General features: G+C 44.1%; 1 protein-coding gene across 20 annotated transcripts in view; it reads left to right on the plus strand.

Annotated features, from left to right (window-relative positions):
* The window catches only part of KALRN (kalirin RhoGEF kinase), a 705,208-nt gene that overhangs the window by 617,702 nt on the left and 66,067 nt on the right, over positions 1–21,439 (plus strand). For 12 of the 20 annotated variants that reach the window (XM_025281073.3, XM_025281358.3, XM_025281225.3 and 9 more), the window contains 4 exons: positions 3,774–4,057; positions 5,480–5,584; positions 8,861–8,956; positions 18,673–18,803. In XM_025281073.3, coding sequence (XP_025136858.1) covers positions 3,774–4,057; positions 5,480–5,584; positions 8,861–8,956; positions 18,673–18,803 — 616 coding nt within the window. The remainder of the gene's footprint in view (positions 1–3,773; positions 4,058–5,479; positions 5,585–8,860; positions 8,957–18,672; positions 18,804–21,439) is intronic. The other 8 variants (XM_025281444.3, XM_025282249.3, XM_044932439.2 and 5 more) reach the window with 3 other exon arrangements.

Below are 21,439 nucleotides of genomic sequence, written 5' to 3' on the forward strand. Positions count from 1 at the left end.
AGGACTTTGGGGTTAACATATATACACTACTGTATATGGGCTACATGGGCTTCCCTTGTGTCTCAGTTGGTAAAGAATCCGCCTGCAATGCAGGAGACCTGGGTTCGATCCCTGATTGGGAAGATTCCCCTGGAAAAGGGAAAGGCTACCCACTCCAGCATTCTGGCCTGGAGAATCCCATGGAGTGTACAGTCCATGGGTCACAAAGAATTGGACATGGCTGAGCGACTTTCACTCACTACCATATATAAATTAGATAAACAAGGATTTACTGTACAGCACAGGTAACTATATTCAACATCTTATAATAACCTATAATAGTGAAGAATCTGAAAAAATATGTATATATGTACACATACATATGTATAACAATCACTTTGCTATACACCTAAAACCAACATAACTTTGTAAATCAATTATAGTTCAATTAAAAGAAAGATTTAAAACAAGCAAATATGGCAAAAAAATTGTCTACCTACCTAGGTGGTAGGTACCTGGATGTTAATTTTTTTCTATATATTTTTCTCTGTCTTAAAAATATCTCATAGTAAAATCAACCTCAGAATATTTTTTTCCTGATCTAGAAAGGATGGACATACCAAGGAACTTTATTACCTGCACATTACCTGTCTTCTCAGTGACTTAAAGCCAGATACCAACCTTATGAGGCAGTTTTTAATGCGTCAAGGCTAAAGATGAAGCATTAGTTCAGAACCCTGGAGAAATGTAGAGGTGCCTGGATTCTGGTCCTACCTTTATGACTAACTGATCTATGACCATGGATTTCCCAAATATAAGCTTTCCTTGCCTTATCTGTAAAATTAGTGAGACTGAGAATGTTTTCATCATTGAAATGTTGTGACATATAAATTATATATAAATGTATATTTATATTATATTAATGTTGCATAGACTAGCAACTTGATGGTCCTTTTTACAATAATTATAGAGGCTAAAAGAATACATGGTATAAACACAGATGTTGGACTAAGATTAAATATATGTGTAGTGGAGTCAGATCTAGGTATAAATTTTGCTTCTCTGCCACTTACCAACACTGACCCTTGGTTTCTTGGAACACTCTATTTCCTAAAATGACAATCCTACTAAATAGTGCCTATCTCAGCTTGGGAAGATTTGATGAAATAACAGTATTACTGTTGTAGTTGTTACAAATCAGTCAGTTAACAGTTGTGCCTGGAAAGGTACTAGAATAAATTTTCAAACAGCTCATTGCATCCATTTTTCAAAGATAGGATGAGGATCACGTGCCAATTATTCTTTGAAGTAGCAATAAACTAAGTATAAATTTGAGACTAAATGATGCCATATTCTTTTGCATTCAAAGTGATTTAGAGGCAGCCCTGCCTCAATACAGGACCCTAAGTGTAAATGACAAATTAGAGATTGCTTCCAATTCTTGAATTCTCTTTTATGTGGGCTGTGGTTGAATGGCCCTAATTGTTTTTCACAGAATAAACTTCAAACAAAAGTGAGAATACTCTTGATTTTTATTTGTACTTTGTAATCTGTCCACTTGCCACTAATCTGTGCAGAATGCACCAAAGCAGAACCAGATGACAGAGAGACAAGAAGAATGGTCAGTCAAAATTTGCATTCTTGAATCTCAAAGCCAGCCTATGGTTTGCCATGGAACAGAAAATGTATTCAGTCATCTGTCTGCACAGTAGTACCAGGCGCAGTTAATGTAGCTGGGCCTCTAGCTCTGCTGACATAACATATGCTGATATCTAAGTTTTGAAGGCTTGGATTTAATAGAACTTTGTGATATCACATGGGTATGGTGAATGGAAAGCCTCTGCAGCTTATCAACAGAAAGATAAGAGGCCCACTACCAGTGCTTCTGAGATGTTTATCACCCAGGCTTCTGAGAACAAGAGTTTGATCCATACCAAACACTTGAGAAATAATGTCAACACAACCAAGACCACAGCCAACACAGAATTCTCTTGAGATAAGATTACAGCTTTGTCCTTAAAGAGACGTCAACCAGGCCAGTCGATCCCCACATAGTCCCTGAGCTGAGCAGCCCTCTCAGTGTTCCTTCATACCAAGGGGCTTTAGGAGCTCAATTTTTAATGCTTCTACATGCAGATATTCTGCCATTGTTTTCCAGAGTATGCACAGAACTCTGACCATAGCTAAGGAAGTTCCCACAGGGTCAAGAGCCTGAGCTTGGTGCCTATGAGATCCACCAGTATAAAAGCTGGAGGCAGCTCTCTATTGGCAAAAACACTGATTCACTTTAAGGCTTTATACTGAATGTGTTGGGCAGGTCTAGGCTGTAGGGCCTCCAAGGCCAGGTTAGACCTCTAGTCTGGGTCTCAGATAAAGTCATTATAGGAAAAGATGATTTGGTCTTTGAGACAACTGGGTATGAAAAGTCACAGCAATACTCTGTTTAAATACCAGCATGTAAACTGGTACCAGGGTAAGAGGGCCCATCAGGGGTGAGGTGAAACTGGTCAGGTATTCTGCCAAGACCTTTCGCCATTGAGAAGCAGCAGCACAAGAGACAGCTCACCCTTGGTGTGTCATCCAGTTACTAGCCCTATCACATCTTGCTTTGAAATGCCTCACATTCCTTCTTTTGTCCTCGCTGTGTCCTAGTGTGGCCTTCTGGATTCAGTCTTCTTCCCAGGGCTATGTTACATGTAGTTACCAAATTAATTAAAAAACAAAAGCCTTTTCTATCACCCCATTTCCCAGTAGAGTCTCATAATAAAGTTCATACTCCTCTAGTTTATTATTAAATGTTTTCACTCTTCTTTCTGTCCAGTTTTCCTTCTGTTAATCTGTATTTCATTTAAAGGATCTATTTAAGGGCTGTGTTAACTTATTTTTCCATTTTCCTGCCTCTGTTCCTGCCATCTCCCCCTTTTGGAATTCCTTCTCTTCTATTCAGACACATCTTTTCCATTAAAGCTTTTCAGACCAGTCTTGCTGCCTACACTGATCTGACCCTCCTCTGAACTCTGTTTCTTTATCGTCTAGAGTCCATGCCAGCCCTTTGGCAATTAATCATATACTGCTTTGTGCATTTATCTTTATTTTGCGTGTCCTGTCTTGCTCTTTGGCTCTTGTCTTTCTTGTTCTCTCTGTCTCTCTGTCTCTCTCTGTGTATGTAACTAAATAAGGGGTTTGAAAATAAAATCTGTCTTATACAACTTTAGAATACTCATCAGTGCTTTTATGACATTGGTTTCAGTTGATGAATCTCACTTAGAGGCTTGATTTTTTTTTTTTTTCCATGAAGGCGGGGGTCTTTCGGAGAAGGCAATGGCACCCCACTCCAGTACTCTTGCCTGGAAAATCCCATGGACGGAGGAGCCTGGAAGGCTGCAGTCCATGGGGTCACTGAGGGTCGAAGACGACTGAGCGACTTCACTTTCACTTTCATGCATTGGAGAAGGAAATGGCAACCCACTCCAGTGTTCTTGCCTGGAGAATCCCAGGGATGTGGGAGCCTGGTGGGCTGCCGTCTCTGGGGTCGCACAGAGTCGGACACGACTGAAGCAACTTAGCAGCAGCAGCAGCAGCAGCAGGGGTCTTTGTCTTCTACTACTACTGTATCCACAGCACCTGTGGATTGAGTGTTAGCTATTGCCATCTGATAATAAGGGGGTTTCCTTGACCAGGATCTGCATTCGGCCTCGTGCCCTGCTTCCTGAGGCCGAGCACTCTTATTCCCAGGCTGGCAGCCTACCTGAAGTGTCCTGACACAGCTATGGCTATCTGTTCTTCCTCCTCAGATGCGTACTCTCATTCTTCAAGTGAAAACGGAGGCAAGTCCGAGTCGGTGGCCAACCTGCAGGCCCAACCATCCCTGAACTCCATCCACAGCTCCCCTGGGCCCAAGCGTTCCACCAACACCCTGAAGAAGTGGCTGACGAGTCCCGTGCGCCGGCTTAACAGTGGGAAAGCAGACGGAAACATCAAGAAGCAGAAGAAAGTACGAGATGGTCGGAAGAGCTTTGACCTGGGATCTCCCAAGCCTGGGGATGAGACGACCCCTCAGGGAGACAGCGCTGATGAGGTAATTACATGAGGCCTCGGAGCCTTCCATCAGGAGGGGCTTCTGACATGCCTCATTCCTGGAGCCTCAAGAGGTGTCCTTCACCAAGGTTTGTGAACTAGCCGGATTCTAACTCCCCATAGTTGGTCTTGTTGGGCCTAGGTATTTTCCAGATCCCTAGTTTGAATGTAGTTCCCTGACTATACAGTAGGGCCTTGTTGTTTATCCATTCTAAATGTAATAGTTTGCATCTGCCAATGCCAAACTCCCAGTCTATCCCTCTTCCTCCTCCACCCACCCTCTGGAGATGGCGGTCTAGGCCCACAGGGAGCCAGTCAGTGGTCACCAAGTCCCCAGTCTCTACTAAAGACAGCATAAAACCTGCTAGGACTTTTATTTACTGATTTTTACAATGTTTGGTTGGTTGCTTAGGGCCTTAGTTGCCGCAGGCAAGGTCTTTAGTTGTGACCCACGGATGCTTAGTTGTGGCACGTGGGATCTGGTTCCCTGAGCACAGACAGAACGCTGGCCCCCTGCGGTGGGAGCATGGAGTCTTAGCCGCTGGACTTCCCCGCAAGTTCCTGCTAGGCCTGTTTAGAATAAGAATAAAAGGATGGAGGTCATTTCAGTTGGAAAACAAGAGGACTGTCTTTTGAGATTATGACTTTTCGAGTATGTTGAGCAGAGCCATATATGAGAGGGAGTATACAACTCCTGGTTGCTCCAGAGGGGAGTATTACACTTAACAGGTGAAGCTTTACAGTAGGCAAGGTTTCAGCCTTTAATAAGCTCAACTAGTAATGAAATGGGCCTTCATGAAAACAAATGGACATCCATATCGGAAAGGTCTGGGAGAGCATATGACCTCACATAACAGTCGGAGAGACCCATGTTGACCTGATGGTCAGACTGGCCAATGATCTTTTATATCCCTTCCAAAGCTGGGATTCTGTGGTCAAAACATACAGGGTATTTGGTTATGGAATGAGATAACTCTTTTACCTGGCAAACTAACCTACTCTAGTCACTTGACATGGCTAAGAGATTCTTCTTGATATGAAACCAGACTCTTTTTGTAGTTTTATGCTATCTGCTTTTTCTTCCTCTGAGAATGACAGTAGGGCCTGGTGACATTTAGACTGTGGTTTAATCGTTGTTCATAAACTTAAAATGCTGGTTTCTCTCTGACCACTGTCTCAGCCTTTCTTTTCCTGGCTAACCGGTAAAGTAGATGTCTTTCATGTGTGTGTGTGTGTGTGTTTTCCCCATTTGGTCCTCCCTGTCCTTTGAGATAAACAAGGGTGCCCATTCCACACAGGGAAAAATAGGAGTGTGTTGAGAGAGGAGGTTATCATATGTTGTTTTTTAAGAAATCCCAAGTCCTGAACCAACTGACATCTCTAACTGTAGGAAACAGTGACTAATGCTGCTCTTTTGTTCTAGAAGAGCAAGAAAGGTTGGGGTGAAGATGAGGCAGATGAAGAGTCACACACACCCCTCCCCCCGCCTATGAAGATCTTTGACAACGACCCCACGCAGGACGAAATGGTAGGATCTTTTTCACACTTGAAAGAGCCATGTGTGAAAAGTGATTTTGTTTAGTGTGTGGTGTGAGGGTAGTAATGCTGTCTCTCCCTTGTTGTCTCTTATGCCTCATGACTCCCAGATGATGCAGATTCCGTCTGTATTGGGTTATGGGGACTAACTTCATTCTGGTCAGTGTAGGGGTGGGTTCTCAAAGCGAGAATTCTCAAAGTGAGAATCTGCCTAGTACCAGGTCCTGCTGATGAAGGATAATGTCTCTCTCTTCGGAAACAGCAGATCCCAAAAGAAACTACTTGTCTCAAAGAGGAAGCTGAGATGGCTCTAGGTAGTGATCGTTCTGTTGTACATAACTGTTCAACCAATGTTTTAGCTGATGGTTTTTCTCATCCTTAACTCTAAACTCCAAATCACAGTAACTTCCAGTCAAGCCTGGTGCGAACAGCGTAAGGGATGGAGATGCTGCTAAGGGGACGTTTTGTCATAGATGGACAGACCCAATATGCCAGGTTGGCCCAGTTCTTTGGTTTGCAAAACCCCCTGGCTCAGTGGCATGCAGAGGCTCGCTGGTGTTGGGAATGTGTGTGTCCCTGTGTCTCTGAGCACAGCTGGTCATCCCAGCTGTTCTGGAGCAGAGCTCAGGCTGGGTTTGCTTCCTGGTACCGAGCTGGGGCTCAGGCAGGTCCCTCCTTTCGTAGTGTAATCTGTCACCACCCTTCCTTACCACTGAAGTCCTCTCACTTCATCGTGTTTCTCTTGCTTCTTCTCTCAGTGTTTCTGTCCTAGAGGACTGGAGGCGGAGGTGGTGACTTCAGTGTTGTTTTATGGTACTGTTGGTGGTGGTTAGCCATCCCCCCAGGGTCTCCCTGGCTCTCTCATGCTCTGTCCCGCACAGCTCTGTCCCACCCCTCAGAGGTGGTGGGCCCAAGTTGCACGGGCAGGGAGCTGACCTTCACAGTGCCACCCAGGGTACAATTCAGGAAGTACTGGGTACAGTTGCTTCAGAGTTCCCGGGAGATCCCAGATCTCACTCGCATTCTCTCTGCTTTGCGTTTGGATCAGTTGTCCCCAGACGTTACTTGCACTCTTTCTCAGTGCTAAGCTAGAGGGATTTTCCACGGACAGGCCAGTGACTGCAGTGTGAGTACTGCCCCCCTCGGTGACTCACCCATGAGAAGCACACAGTTACAGTCCCTCCTAAGGTGATGCTCTGACCCTGGACTGTTGGAAAGAGGAGAGGAAGCATGGCATGATACCCATCCTGGATTCCTAGAGACAGAAATACCTTCGCCTCGAGATGGGAACGAGAACTAACCTGCTGTGTTCCCAGAGGCCTATTGTGAAAGGTTCTAGAAGCAGTGAGAATGTGTGTGGGGAGCAGGGTGGTCAGGTCACGTATCTACCATCCCACACTGCCCTCCACATGGAGGTGCCAACTTACAAGGAAAGGTCATGAACCCTCCCCCTCGAAATCCCTCAAACACGGTTTGTTTTGGGGAAAGGATGTTGTGTTGTTTCTGGATAATCTTTAACTGTGAATGCAGCCTCACCCCAGACACAGGATTACGGCAGATGGCATTAGCCCCTTTTAAGACAAGTGAACCTCCTCAGTCCTGTTTTTTATTTCTGAACTTCTGTTTTCCTGGAATATTTGGGAGTGGGACGAGCTTCAGAATTTTCTAGCAAATGGAATTGGAATTATTAAAATAAGTTTTAAATCAGCATAAAAGGAGTTTTAAGAAGTTCACTCATTCTAGTTCTGCGGTTACTTTAATTCTGTTTGTTTCCTTCCATTTGTTCATATGCGTGTATGTTTTATTTCTATAATTCTAAATAGGCATATGATGTGTTCGCTGTTTTATATTTTTAATACCTATAAAATTAAATATAAACAATGTTTAATATTTCCTAAAATCTTATTAATTTTACCTTCATAACTGTAATTTTAATAGTTGAGGAGTATTACACTTATGTATCATAATTCGCTTGACCAGCCTGTTTGGGGATATCCTGGGTTGTTTCCAGTTTTTGCTGCTCTCGGTAATACTGCTGCAGATCACTTGGTACATACAGCATTTTTTCTTTTGACTTCCTTCCTTGGAATCAGTTCCCAGGGGGTAGGATGACTAGATTGAGAAGTAGCTAACTTGGATTTCCAAAGAATCGTAAGCTGTTTTCCTGCTTTCCAGGAAAGGAAAAAGACTGTTGCTCTCTTAATTACATTCATTTGATATTATTACCCCATCTCAGAAGCAAAAACCTCAAGTCAGTCTTAGATGAGACAACAAAAAATTTCCCTTTTGAAACTCTTCCCCCTAACTTAAGGAACAAGCTTGAATCCAGAGCCCAGCTGGGGAGTTCAACTTTCTACTCCCACAGTCGCTATGGCCGTTTGTCCTGGGCCCTGCGAACACCATTGCCCTCTTCTTGGAAGTGCGGGGTGGGTTAAAGTTTACACATGCATGTAGGGTTAACCATTTCTCTCCCAGTTTCTTCTCCAGTAGGAAAAGGAAGAAAACAAAAGCAAAAGCACTGTCCCTCGGGGAGCAGGGACGTTGACCAACAGTCCCATGGCCCAGTCCTCATTGCTAATGTGAAGGGAGGAGGAAGGCCCTGGCTTGAGCCTCCTTTCACTGTGAACAGGGTCGTCCGTGTGTGCTCCAGCATGAGAGGCACGAGGCCTGCTTACGCAGTCCTGGGCCTTACCAGAAACAGTTGTGTTTGTGGAGGAGAGAGTGTGTGTGTGTGAGAGAGAGAGAGTAGGAGGCGGTTTCTGGTCTCCCAAGTGCCCTGCCCCTAGCATTTCTGCTTGACACAAATTGACTGTGCTAAAGATCTAAATCTCAGCAAAGCAAGGACAGTTTCTCTTTGGACGCACTTGAGGCTAGGTTTATTGACCCCTCATTTCCTGGAATAGCAGTGGGCAGCCCTGTAGCGACCAAAGTCCTGTCCACCCCCTCCCCTGTTGCTGTCAGTGGGCGCAGCCCTTCCCTGTTGGCCTCCTGGGAACTCAGTGACCCTCCCCCCAGCTCCTCTGGAGGCCTGCCTAAACAGAGCCTCATCTGGCCCTGCTTCGCTGCTGGCCAGAGCTCCTGACGAGGGGTCCGGCAGGCCTGCCCCACTCCCGCTCTACCCCTATCTCCCTCTGTCATCTCTTCCCTCTAAACATAGAGCTTTGCTTCCCTTGCCTGCTTTGAGCTTTGTACTTGCTGTGTTTCTTCCTAATTGCTATTCCTCATTCCTCGCTAATCTGCTTTTCCCTTGCTGCTCAATGTCTTGCAGTCCTCCTCTTTGCTAGCAGCCCGGCAGGCTTCCACCGAAGTACCTACTGCTGCAGACCTTGTCAGTGCGATAGAACAGTTGGTCAAAAGCAAGCTGGTAAGTGGGGGTCCTGGAGGCAGTTCTGCATGTTTCACCTCCATGCGGCTCCCAGGCCTGACTTCTGTTTGCTGTGTTCTCCTTTGCACTTGTCCTCATTCCTCCTGTAGGATTGTTTCTAGCCAGTGATGATTTCTTAAAAACTGCACCCCAAAGTCCTTTTGGCTTTTTTTGAGAATGAGCCTGGGCAATTAACAGGTCCTTTTGGGATTGTGACATTGATGAAAGGTGTAAAGTATCAAGGACAAAGTAGCCTTCTGTAAGTCTGGTCCACTGGCCTGTAGGGAAGTGGCCTCCCACTGGTAACTGGTGTGTGTCTGGGTAGCCCTGAAACTAACTTTGCTCCTGAGACACAGAACATGGCTTGGGTCTTGGAAAGCACCGGGTAATTTTATCTGGGGATGTCAGAGTCTTCTGGCTTACAAAGTCTTACAAAAGGAGGTTGCTGATGATAAAGGGGAGTGGGCAAAAGTATGTGGACACCTCATCACAAGAAATTAAGGGAGACGGTGTGTATCCCATCGTGAATGTACACCACTGAAAACTGGTCTAGCTTGTGACTGTCTCAAAGACTAAACAGACCATTAGAGGGAAGGGTTATGAGTCTGAGCTCAGGGTTTTGGCATGAAAGAGCCCCTTTTTGGATAACTCATTTGAATAGGGCTATTCCTCTCCTCCCATATCTTTACGTTTGAGTGTATCACTACAGGATGACAACTTGAAGCACCTTTCTTTCCTTTGCTCCTATTCACATCATTCATTTGGTTTTTCCTACAGCTCTCATTAGGATAAATGTCTGTGCTTCTGCCAAACTTCTGTGGAGCAGTCCTGTCAATCAGCACCGTTTAAACCCTTCTCCACTTGGAAAAGGATGGATGCTCTCTAGGGAAAGCTGCCTGAATATAGTTTTGATTATAGTAACTCCCTTTTCAAATACCCCAGCTTATAGAGGACCATTGAAATTTAACATATAGTACCTTCTTTTCTTTCTAATTTTCCTTACTAATTAAAAAAAAAAGATTAGCTGGTGTTTTTAGTGCTAGTATCAAATGCTGAAGGTTGTCCCTTTTCCTGCCATCTCTGTCAATGCTGTGGTGGGGGCAGGGAGCCAAAGGGAGCTGAGAGCTCTCATGGGCACGGCACTGACTTCTCAAAGCCCATCTCCCTGACCACTCCTCACTTCCTCTCCTCTCTACACTAATCCATAGACCCTCTTCATTCTCCAAATAACCATTAAATTTTTTTTCCTTAAAAAATCATCCCTCTTTTTGCCTTTTCTCTTTTGCCCCTTTTTTTGCATTTTCTCTTCTACCACCTGAGCATGGGCCTGACCTCATGCCCAGAGAAGCCTTCTTAATCCTCCTCCCCATCATCTGCCTCCCAGCCTCACCAGCCACCCCCCCCACCACATTGTCTCCCTACTTGGTGAGGGCTCCCTGCCTCCCTCTACCCTCATGGCAGTGGTCTCTAATGTGGGGGTGCCTCCAGGTATACAGGATGGTTTTTTGAGGTACTGAAAGAAAATATTAGAATCTCTTTAACTCATCCTTTTAAAATGGTTTTGTGTATGTTTTATTATGTACTTAAAGGTAATACAGGAGTACAGAAACATAATTTATAAATAAGTTACTTGTTTTGGGAGTGCATGACTGTAATCGTGTTCACTAATTGAAGTATATAATCAAAGTTTGGAAATCCCTGGCCCACAGATGAAGCCCAAACTTACCCAATAGTCTAATGTCCTGTGGCCTGTTCTCCAACCTCCCTTTCCAACATCCATGTGTTATTCTGGTCAATGAACTTGGCTCCAACCAAATTGTTTTCTTCACTGTCCCTAAACATGCATTTGGCTTCCTCTCCCCAAGTTTCTGTTCATACCACCCCGACTGCTCTGGAATGTTCTCCCTATTTTTGTTTATCTAAAGTATAGCAGCCCCTCAAGGTCCCACTCAAATCTCATCTCTCCACAAGGGCCTCCCTGGCCAGCGCAGGCCAGGTTTCTTCTTGCAGAAGAAGTCCCAGAACAGTTTCTGTGCAAACCACATGCTCCCTGGGACAGCTCTTAATAATCCCTTTATGTTACTTGTTAAAATATCTTCATCTTTTCATTTGCAGCTTACCTCCACAGCTACATTATTAGTCATTTGGGACATTATTTTCTCCTCCTTGTGTTAGTGTGTCCTAGTCTTTTATACTTACATCAGTAAACACTTGTTTCCAAAGTCTGTATTTTTCACATTTTGGATTACCATTTTCTTACTGATCCTGTTCACCTACTGCTACTGTCGTGAGCCTCTACAGGCCTCTAGTTTGTGTGGTCCATGGGTCACGTGTTTTCCCTGTGAGTACAGATATTGAGAAGTCCCATTAGAGCAAATGTCCCAGAGTAGAGGGGAAGTGTAGGATAATGCTAGAGTTGTTCAGGCCTATAACAAATTGTCTAAAAATGGCAGTTGAATGAATGGCCTTTCAGTGGTGACTTTACCATAATAAGGACTTTAACTTCTTCTCCTACCAATAGCTACTTCTTGGGGACCTGCAGTAAACCCAGAATTACAGCAATTTCTTTGACCAAACATATAAAACCAAGCCTGTGTCACGGAAAGGAAGGCAAGAGCAGTGGTTTGATTTCTCAGAATCTTCTAACCAAAATTCCATCCTTTCTCCTTTCCTCTACTTTCTCTTTCTTCCTATCCTATGTACCCACCATGGGGTAGCAACAGAGCACCTGTAGGTGGTTGTTTCTTCGGCCCTATTTGAAAATATGGAGTTGCATCTTCACCTCCAACACTGGTATGCGTATTGCTCATGAGCTGTCTAGCTTAGAGGAGGATAAGATCTAGAGCCTATAAAAAAAAAGTTCTGGAGTTTTTATTTGACTGTAAGTACAATAGTATGTCAGCTGCCAAAATAACCAGCGTGGTCATAGACTGGGTTAATGAAAGTACAGCGTACAGATCCAGGGGCGTAATGCCCCATTGTACTCAAAGCTCCTCAGACCACACCTGTCATGAGCTGTGTATGAGTCATGTCTCAGGTTCTGAATGCAGCATTCTAAAATGTTCTTGAACTCAGTGGAAGGGCCCTGGAGGAAGTACCAACACCATGCAGTGCATGTCATTTGAAGTAGAGTTGCAGAAGGTAAGTATGGGGAGAAGTTAGGAGAGAAAAGGCACATGAGAGCTGTCTTTTAGTAATTGAGTTCTGCTGTGGGAAAGAAGAACTGGTCTCACTCTTGGCTGCTCCAGAGGGCAGAACCTGTGAGTGGAAATTCATTCAGTATAAGGAGAACTAATAAGGTCCTTCCAAATGTACAGAACTGGAAATATTACAGGAGCATCTGGCGTGCTTGGACTTTTATATCCAGGGCTTAGATTCTTTCTGCGTTCTTTTTGGGTTGCTCAGGAGATGGTACTAGATGCTGTAGTTAGAAATCATTTGGCCCCAAGCTCCACCCAAAAGCCATGAGATCCCTCATGTCCCTTTGTCTGAAAGCTGCCCTTGGTGTGTTATGGTCACGTGTCTATGACATTCGGGGCTACAGCCTCCAGAAGTTGTCATCTCTGCTGCTGGAGAGGTGCCGTTAGGGAACTAGGACCGGGGTTCCACTCACCTGCAGTGCAGATAAAACCCCAAAAACTCCTTTGGTGAGTCTCTGGACATTAATGAACGCTCCTGAGATCTCACCTGCCCAATTTGGTCTTTAATCAGTGATTTTGTTTATCAGGAGAGCATGCCCACACATCTCCCCCCAAAGAGAGCTCACATACTTTTTCTGGGTTTTGTATTAAGGTATGGTCTTTAAGCCAGGACTAAGGACTCTCTTGTTTTTCTGTGTGATTTTTAATAAAGTTTTTCCTAGATGTAGGGACAGGCTGTGGTTGTACTAAGTACATAAGGAATCAGAAGACAATGTTAATCTTGCCTCTGCTACTTATTGTGTAGCTTTGGGCAAGTTATTTAGTCTACTTGGAGGCCTCTCTTTTATCTTGCCTATCAACAGTGATAATTCTGTCTACCTGAATCTAATCTCAAGAGAGTTACACTGAGGGCTGAGTAAGGTATGAATGTGCTTTGTAAACTGATTAGTTGAGCATCCCACAAATGTTAGCTCTTAACCACCTTATTTGCATTGTGAAGGGCAGGGAAAGGGAGTCAGTCATACTTTATCTTCATCCGGAACACAGGGACATAGTATTTGTCAGTTAGTAGATCAGTGGTTGCTAAGAGTCGGACACAACTGAGCAACTTCACTTTCATGCATTGGAGAAGGAAATGGCAACCCACTCCAGTGTTCTTGCCTTGAGAATCCCAGGGACAGGGGAGCCTGGTAGTTGCTGTCTTTGGGGTCGCACAGAGTCAGACACGACTGAAGCGACTTAGCAGCAGCAGTAGCAATAGATCGGTGGTTGGGTGAATGTTGCATGCAGGGTAGTATCTTAGCAGTCTATGTGATTTGGTTTTATTCCTCAAATTTGAAGGTCTTCCCTGGCGGCTCAGACAATAAAGAATCCACCTGCAGTGCAGGAGACTCGGGCTTGATTCCTGGGTTGGGAACATCCGCTGAAGGAGGGCATGGCAACCCATTCCAGTATTCTTGCCTGGAGAACCCCATGGACAGATGAACCTGGCAGGGGGTTGCAAAGAGTCGGACACAACTCAGCGACTAACACTACAGTCCATAGTGAAGCGACTTAGCATGCCTCAAGTTTGAGGAGCAAGGGCTTCCTGGCTTTGTGGGAATCTACTGTGTTTGTAAACAGCCCAGGATTCTACCACCTACCTTAGATGAAAGAGTGAACTGTTAGTCACTCAGTCGTGTCTGACTGTTTGCTACTCCATGGACTGTAGCCCACCAGGCTCCTCTATCCATAGGATTTCCCAGGCAAGAATACTGAAGTGGGTTGCCATTTACTTCTCCAGGGGATCTTCCCCACCCAGGGATAGAACCTGGGTCTCCCACGTTGCAGGCAGATTCTTTACCGTCTGACCCACCAGGGACTAGGCCTCAAGAAGGAAAGCCTCCTCACTGAATTCCTATCCTCAGGTGGCACGTCACAGTAGTTCACTGGGCTCATGGTGGCACAGGTGGACCCTTGACTGAAAATCCTCCATCTTTAGGGAAGAGGCTGGCCAGGAGTGAGCTCTTGTTTGGTCTACCTGGTGGCCTGACACCCTGAGAATTGGCCCTATCTGCTTCAGCAAGACTTCCCTCTGGTTCTACTTTGATAGTATTCACCTCCCTAGGTCAGTCTGTGGGTCACAGAACGTAGCCAGGGCCAGGCTGCATTTGTGTGTATGCTTTGCTCTCTTTTAGATAAATCAGCTTGCTTTGTCAAAGGTACAGTAGAGTTAACAGTCCAGATGGGAGGAAATAATGGCCTCATCATATCCATTGTGAAAATGTGTGCTTTCAAGAACTGAGTTCCTCTGGCATCCTTCTGTGGAAAAGATTCCTGAGCTTGTTAAAATAGAATAGTTTAGATTTCCACCAAAAAAATTTAATCTGAAGTCTCAAACGTGTAATGTCATTTGCCTGGAAAATCCAGACTTCAGTGTTTCTGCTTTAAAATGTCTTCCCTACCGCTGCCCCCAGTTTGCCTGGGAATGACTAAGATCGTAATATTTTTTGTCAAGGTATTTCATACTTATTTGTATGAAAGGGTAGGACAGCTAAAAGGTTGGTTGTGGTGGGTGATGCTGGATCAGCACCCTTGTCTGTTGTTCTTTCAGATGAACTTTGACCTCTACCCAAGAGTTTCATTCAGTAAATTCTTGGAGTCCTACTCTGTGCCCTCTCCTGCCAGCATAGAGCCTTCCTTAATGGAGCTCACAGTCTAGGGTTGATGCTCAGAAATCCTCTCCCACCTGGGCAGTTGCAACCATTTCCTCCTTAATTTCAGTCTGACATCTCTTTGCATGACTGATGGGGGGAATCTTACTTTTCTTTCATTTTTCCTTTTAAAAAAACCTAATAGTTCTTTTCTGATTAACAAAAGCATTATATGCTCATTCAAGAAAAATTGGAAAAATGACAAGATTTTAAGCACAATTATATCTCATGATATCATCATCTAAACATAGTGTTGAAATTCAGATATTTAAAAAATAATGTAGTTAATCATAGAGTATATAAATCATAAGTCCTGTTTTCCTTTACTGACATCAGATATATTTTCCCAAGTCATGAAGAGCTCTTAGGAGTATTAAGACAAATCTTTCTTAAACTTAATCCAATCACATTACTTCCCTGCATAAAATTCTCCTCTCATTGGTCATGGAAGTTGGTACTCTTTTTTAAAATTGAAGTATAGTTGATTTACAGTCTTGTATTAATTTCAGGTGTTCAGCATAGTGGTTTGGATTTTTTGCTACACATAAGACTTCTTGTAATCTGATCTCTGCATCCTTCTCCAGGGTTGTCCATTTCACTTCCTATTTCTTCTTTCCCTAGTTCCTACTCCCCCCAACTCACATAACACACAGTCACTTGCTAATTCCCCTTCTCCCCCCTTTACAGACTGTCCTACGTACACCGGGTGGCTTTCAGCTTCCCGGGCTGCCCCAGGCAGTGGCTCAAGTCGATCCTTTCCTCACTGTGCTCCTCCTGCCTGGATCATCCTCCCATTGGTGTATCCAGTGAAATCTTTTCTATTTCTCATTACTCAGTTCAAGCGTTTCCTCTTCCACTGAGCCATTCCCTTCCTTCCCTACCCCACTGTAGAGCTGCCTGATCTTTTTTCTCATCTTCCCCGTGGTACCCTCCTGTCTAGAAGAATGCCCATTGTAGCTTAGATTTTGGTGGGCAGGGAACCGTATGTTATCTGTCTTCATTTCTCTAGCACTTTGCAAATATTCAGCACATAGTAGAAGTACAATAAATATTTGCTTAAGTATAAACAAATCAGTCACAACACTGTGATAAATACTGTTCAGAAGGTATGTAAAGGGTGCTTATAGGAGTCCAGAGGGAAGGGCTTTTTATGGATATGTGGTCCAAGATCAAGCTGACAGGAAATGTGTTCATTTCCATTGTGGCAATAGTCTTCCTTCATTCTTAATCCACTTTTTTGAATTGTATTTGCATTTCTGTTCCCTGACCTGGCACCAACAATAGGAGCACCCCGTTTGTAGCATTTGTTGCTTCCTCCTTGGCACACCTTTTCCTTTGTCTGTTAAGACTATTGTGGTCCTGAGCCCCAGACAGGGCAGAAGTCCCCACTGTGGCTGCACAGTCTACCACTCATCAACCAGCCATCACTGCGCATGTCCCCCAAGGAGCAGCACAGACAGACAATTGAAGATCACCTATAGTGGTCCTTGGCTGGACCCCATATCCCAACTCTAGCACAGGTAGCCAGATCCTCAAAGGGAATCACTCTTGCATTAGTTACGGTATTTCTAGCCAATGCCATTATTTGAGACGGATGACCCAGCATGTTGTTGTTGTTTTAGTTGCTAAGCCGTGTCCGACTCTTTGCAACCCCGTGGACTGTAGCCCACCAAGCTCCTCTGTCTATGGGATTCTCCGAGCAAGAATACTGGAGTGGGTTGCCATTTCCTTCTCTGGGGAATTTTTCCAACCCAGAGATCGAAACAGCACACACTTTAGCCAAACCCTAAATTTCTCTCTTCTCCTACTCTCACTGCCTCTGCCTTCCTCAACTCCATGCCTGAGAGTCCTTGCACAGAGATAACCTGGCTCTTTGCTCATATAACAGGTCAGGCACGAAGAGACAGAACATATTTCCCTGTGTAACACTTTGGACTCCTCAGATGTCCTTCATTCTGTACAAGAGTTGAGAGTGGACCACGCCAAGATGGATGGTCCATGGGAGAGCCTTGTAGCAGAGATGTAAGCATATTATTTCCCAGGCCTTGCAGCCAGCATCCTGCCAGCCAACAAGCTATAGAACAAAGGCTGAAATGAAACAATGTGGGCAAGGGGAGGGGAAGTAAAAGGCGTGTAATCAGATCAATCACCAACTGGGTTCATCTGCCTGGGGAGCCTTTCTCTGGTGATGGCACCAAGGGACATGTCACATGTCGTTGGAAAGCATGTCTGTCTGGTGGCTTGTCAAGCCTCAGCATCAGATACTCATTTCCTTAATCACTGGTTACAGATCCTGAATCTGCAAATTTAGCTAAACTTTTCTTGACCTTTCTACATATTTAGCCTAGGCTTCTTCCCCGGATGACAGCTTCCATGGTTGGTTACTTGTTCTGTGAAATACCTTTATGTCAAGTTAAAAGAAATTCTCTCTCTCAAGTTTGAAGACCCTGTCCTCTTAATGCTGAGGTCTAGTGTTAATAACAAATTCATGTTAGGCTATGCCGCAGGTTCTTGATTTAAGGGTGAAATAGAGGAAAAAAAGGTTGACATCTCTTCTCAGCTTTAAGTTTTTCTGCCTCCAATTCTGATATCCCCCACCTGTTCTCATATAATGCCACCTCATTCACTTTCTGTTTCATTTGCCTGGACTTTTCCTACCTCTGTTCAGCCTGTGTTGAAATACTGCAGCTAAGCCAGTTCACGATAGACGCTCCGGGTGCAGGTTGTTTAAGACAACGCTTAAGCCTTTTGTTCCTACTACCTTTAGGGGCACTTCTTTCAAAGACTGCTGAAGTAAAGCCTTCCCTTTTCCTACACAGTGGCTGTCCTAGACAGTCGTTTTGTGTGGATAGTCTGGATTACGCTCTCGTATTTGTTTTACAGTTGCCCACCATAACCTTGGTCTCCAGCTTACTGTTTATCCACATGGTTTCTGCCAGTTTGCACAATGAAATGACATGTCATTCTGTGCTGTTTTTCCTACAGTGCTTATAAAAATGTTAAGATTGACCCCATTTTTTTTTTAGCATCCTGGTTAGTTCCATCCATGGGGGTAGTTGGGGAAGCTCACTGTTTTAGAGCATTTTAAATTTTTCAAGGGGTTATGCGCCTACTGTCTCTGACTGTTCCTTAAAAATCTGTTAAAAAAGGAGAAACCCAATTTAAAAATTGAGAAGAAATCAATTTGGAATGATTTTAGCTGTCTTAAAATTGTCCAGGGACTGGCAAGTCTGGGATTAGAATCCTTTACCCTTAGCTCTTTCTAGAGTAACATGTTTATTAAGCTCTTTAACTTGTTTCTCAGTCCTGCAGTACCTTAATTAAAAGAGATTAAAGGGATTAATAAATGAAAGAAAGCCCTTGGTAAATAACCTTAGCAAAGATGTTTTTAGAAAATGCTAAATCAGTTTACCTCTTCTTGTCTGCATCTCATTAGTCTCTTCAAAGAAAATTGTAGCTGATTTAACAAACATGATTTTACTGAAAGAACTCTCCCATCACCACCCTCCCCTTGTTAACTTGCACTTGGTGGTCCTACAACTGACTTTCTTTCCTTGCTGCTTGTTTGTAGAATTGCAGTAATTAGCTTTACCTCTGGAGCTCTTACCCAGAGATCAGTCACTTTGACAGTGTCCATTATGTCTGGGAAATTGGCGGCCCCTGACGCCAAGCACATCCTGATTGCCTGAGAAGGCGGCAGCTCTGGGTGCCCTGCTGCAGGAAGATGGGAGTCTGGCCTCCTGGTACTTCCCTGAGGTTCAGGGCGAACAGCCTTGGTTACTGATCTGCCAAGATGGCTGTGGCCAGGCTGGGGGGACGCGAGGACTTCCGGACTGCTCTCTCACGTGCGCTTCTTTAGGATTGTTTATTCTTCTCTTTTCAGAGTCTGGAAGGAGGCTCTTACCGAGGGAGCTTGAAAGACCCCACAGGCTGCCTGAATGAAGGCATGACCCCACCCACACCTCCCAGAAATCTGGAAGAAGAACAGAAAGCCAAGGCCCTGAGAGGCAGGATGTAAGTACTTCCCCAGACTCCAGCCTCCTGCGCATGTGTGCAGTGGGCAAGGGTCAGGGGTCCTGGGAAGTTTAGGGAGAATTAGGGATTCCCCGCACTGTTTCCATTGATATCATTCATTCTAAGTAAAGGTGACCGTCGGTCTATACAGTGTGGTGTTGATCAATAAGGAGATGTTTGGCTCTGATTTTCAGCTGAAATATTACTGACAAAGTGTGGTTATAACCAAGGTCTGTTAGAAATTTAAAACATGATGATAAAAAGAAAACAAAGATTAGGAAACTTTGGGACCATTTCTGTGACCCCATATCAAAGAATCCTTGGTAGAAAGTCTGATGGAATTTTATCTGAGGAAACGCTTCCCCAGATGTAGGAAAGTAACATATAGGAAAAGGGAGCTGTTGGGCTACCGGGCTAGGGTCTAGCTCCACCGCTTCTCAAAGGTTTTGTCTATTTAAAAAACATTTTTTATATAGTAATATTTCTTTTTTGGTTATTTTAAAAATGTTTTAAAGATTGAATTATAGCTGATGTACAATATTACTTAAGCTACAGGTTTACAGCATTGTGATTCACGCAACTTTACAGGTTATATTCCATGTATAGTTATTATAAAATACTGGTATATTTCCCTGTGCTGTACAGTACACCCTGGCTTGTTTATTTTATAGTTCTCACTCCTAGTTTCTAAAATAGTTTCTACTTCTTACTCCTCTACTCCTATCTTGCCCCTGCCCACTTCCTCCTCCCCACTGGTAACCAGTTTGTCCCGTATATCTGTGAGTCTGTTTCCTTTTTGCTATGTTCATAGTTTGTTTTACTTTTTTGGATTCCACACATAAGTAATATCATACAGTATTTGTCTTTCTCTGTCTGACTTATTTCACTGTGGTCTGAGTTCCAAGAGAAACTCTTTGCTATTTGAATGTTTAGGGGTAAATACAGTTCACATTGCAGTCCATCTCACAAGGACCCAGGTGTTGTGTAAGGTTTGGGTTATCCTCCCTGATGTGAAGGCACTCTTCTGTTCCTTGGTTTGATCAAGAAGATGGCGACACCATTAATGTAAAACCACAGTCCCTCTGGAACTTCAGTTTTCTTGTTCAGGGTTTGAGTGTTGGCAGCAGAGCTGCTGATGAGTCTGCACGTAGCCTGACGTGGGAGTGATGGTGAGCACACTGAGAACAGGCCAGGCGGTTGGGGAAGGCCCCTCCCTGTTCCTAATCCCTCAAACTCGTAACTCCTTGAGCCTGGTCATAGACCTGAAGATGAGCAGAAATAAATGAGGCCAGTCCCTCCTGTTGCCGGGAAATAGGCAAATGACCATTTGTGACTATTTCCTAGGAAACATCATAGCCAGGGCAGGGCTGTCACCTAGGGGAAATGAGCAGGGGGCATGTAAGCACTCTGGTTCTGTATTTACCACCTTAACTTTATGGTGCTCAGGGGAACCCCAAGAATAGAATAGAGGTAAAGAAATACCATCCCCAAAGGGAAATTTCTTAGGATTTGGACAAAGCTAATTCTCTTAGCTTTCCAGGTTGTTTTTACATAAATGAGACAGGGTCGAAGCTGATGTTCCAGTCTTGTCAAGCCAAAGCAAAACTTTCGTCAGGAAGATGAACGCTTATATCAGGGTGGTGACCTTTGAGATGACAGGTGCTCCTTGGCAAAGCCTGTCTCTACGTAAGAGCCTGTGAACAGTCATTGAAGCTTCCAGTCATTATCTTGCTTCCAGACGTGACTTTGTCTAATTTCAATCCGAGAGGCAAAAGTTTGTTGCCTCTTTTACCCATTTCGCTCATTTCTTCCCCCTCTCTCCCTCGCTCAGCTCTGTATCTCTCCACATCCTGTGCTGTCCCAAAAAGCCAGCTGTTAGAATGACTCATTCCTTTTGCTGTATATTGCCCTTATTCTGCTATAATTTATGGCCACAGTGAAAGAGATGATGTGTGGGTGTTTAATTGTAAACCCCACATGAGGCTGGAGGCTGAGGGGAATAGAGAACTGAGACTCAATCCAGTAAGACCTCAGAGTATTAAATGGGAGCTCCATGGAAAAAAGATGAAAACAGACAGTTATCTGTCCAGGAGAAGAAAAAAGTCAAGAATCGATGTAATTGTCTTCAAGTTTTAGCCACTCATTTATTCAACAGATATTTGTTGAATATCTGTTGTACCAACTGCTTGGCATATATCAGTGAATAAAACAAACAATAACAACAAAAGAAAAGTCCATGCTCTCATGGCAAGTTCACATTTTAATGTGAGAAATCATACAATAAAATTTAAAGTAAATCATGTAGTATGTTAGAAGCTGGAAAAAAAAATAGTAAGGGCGATTGGGAGCATGGATGGGGCCATGCTGCAGCTCTAAATGGTTCTGACTGAAGTGTTCTGCATGAAGACCAGAAGGAGGTTGAACCGTTGCGGAAAAGTATTCTCAGCACAGGGAACAGCCAGTGCAGAGGCTCTAAGAGATTTTCTGGGGAAAACCAGCCATTCCCTACTACTGTGAAGGATAGAGGGTCAGATGTGGATCTTACCTGTATCTGGAAGTAGTTAGTTGGACCAGAAAATAACATTTACTTTGTATTACTCTTTGCAACCCCATGGACTGTATAGTCCTGGAGAATA

Source organism: Bubalus bubalis, chromosome 1 (assembly GCF_019923935.1).
Source record: "Bubalus bubalis isolate 160015118507 breed Murrah chromosome 1, NDDB_SH_1, whole genome shotgun sequence".
Lineage (NCBI taxonomy): Eukaryota > Metazoa > Chordata > Mammalia > Artiodactyla > Bovidae > Bubalus > Bubalus bubalis.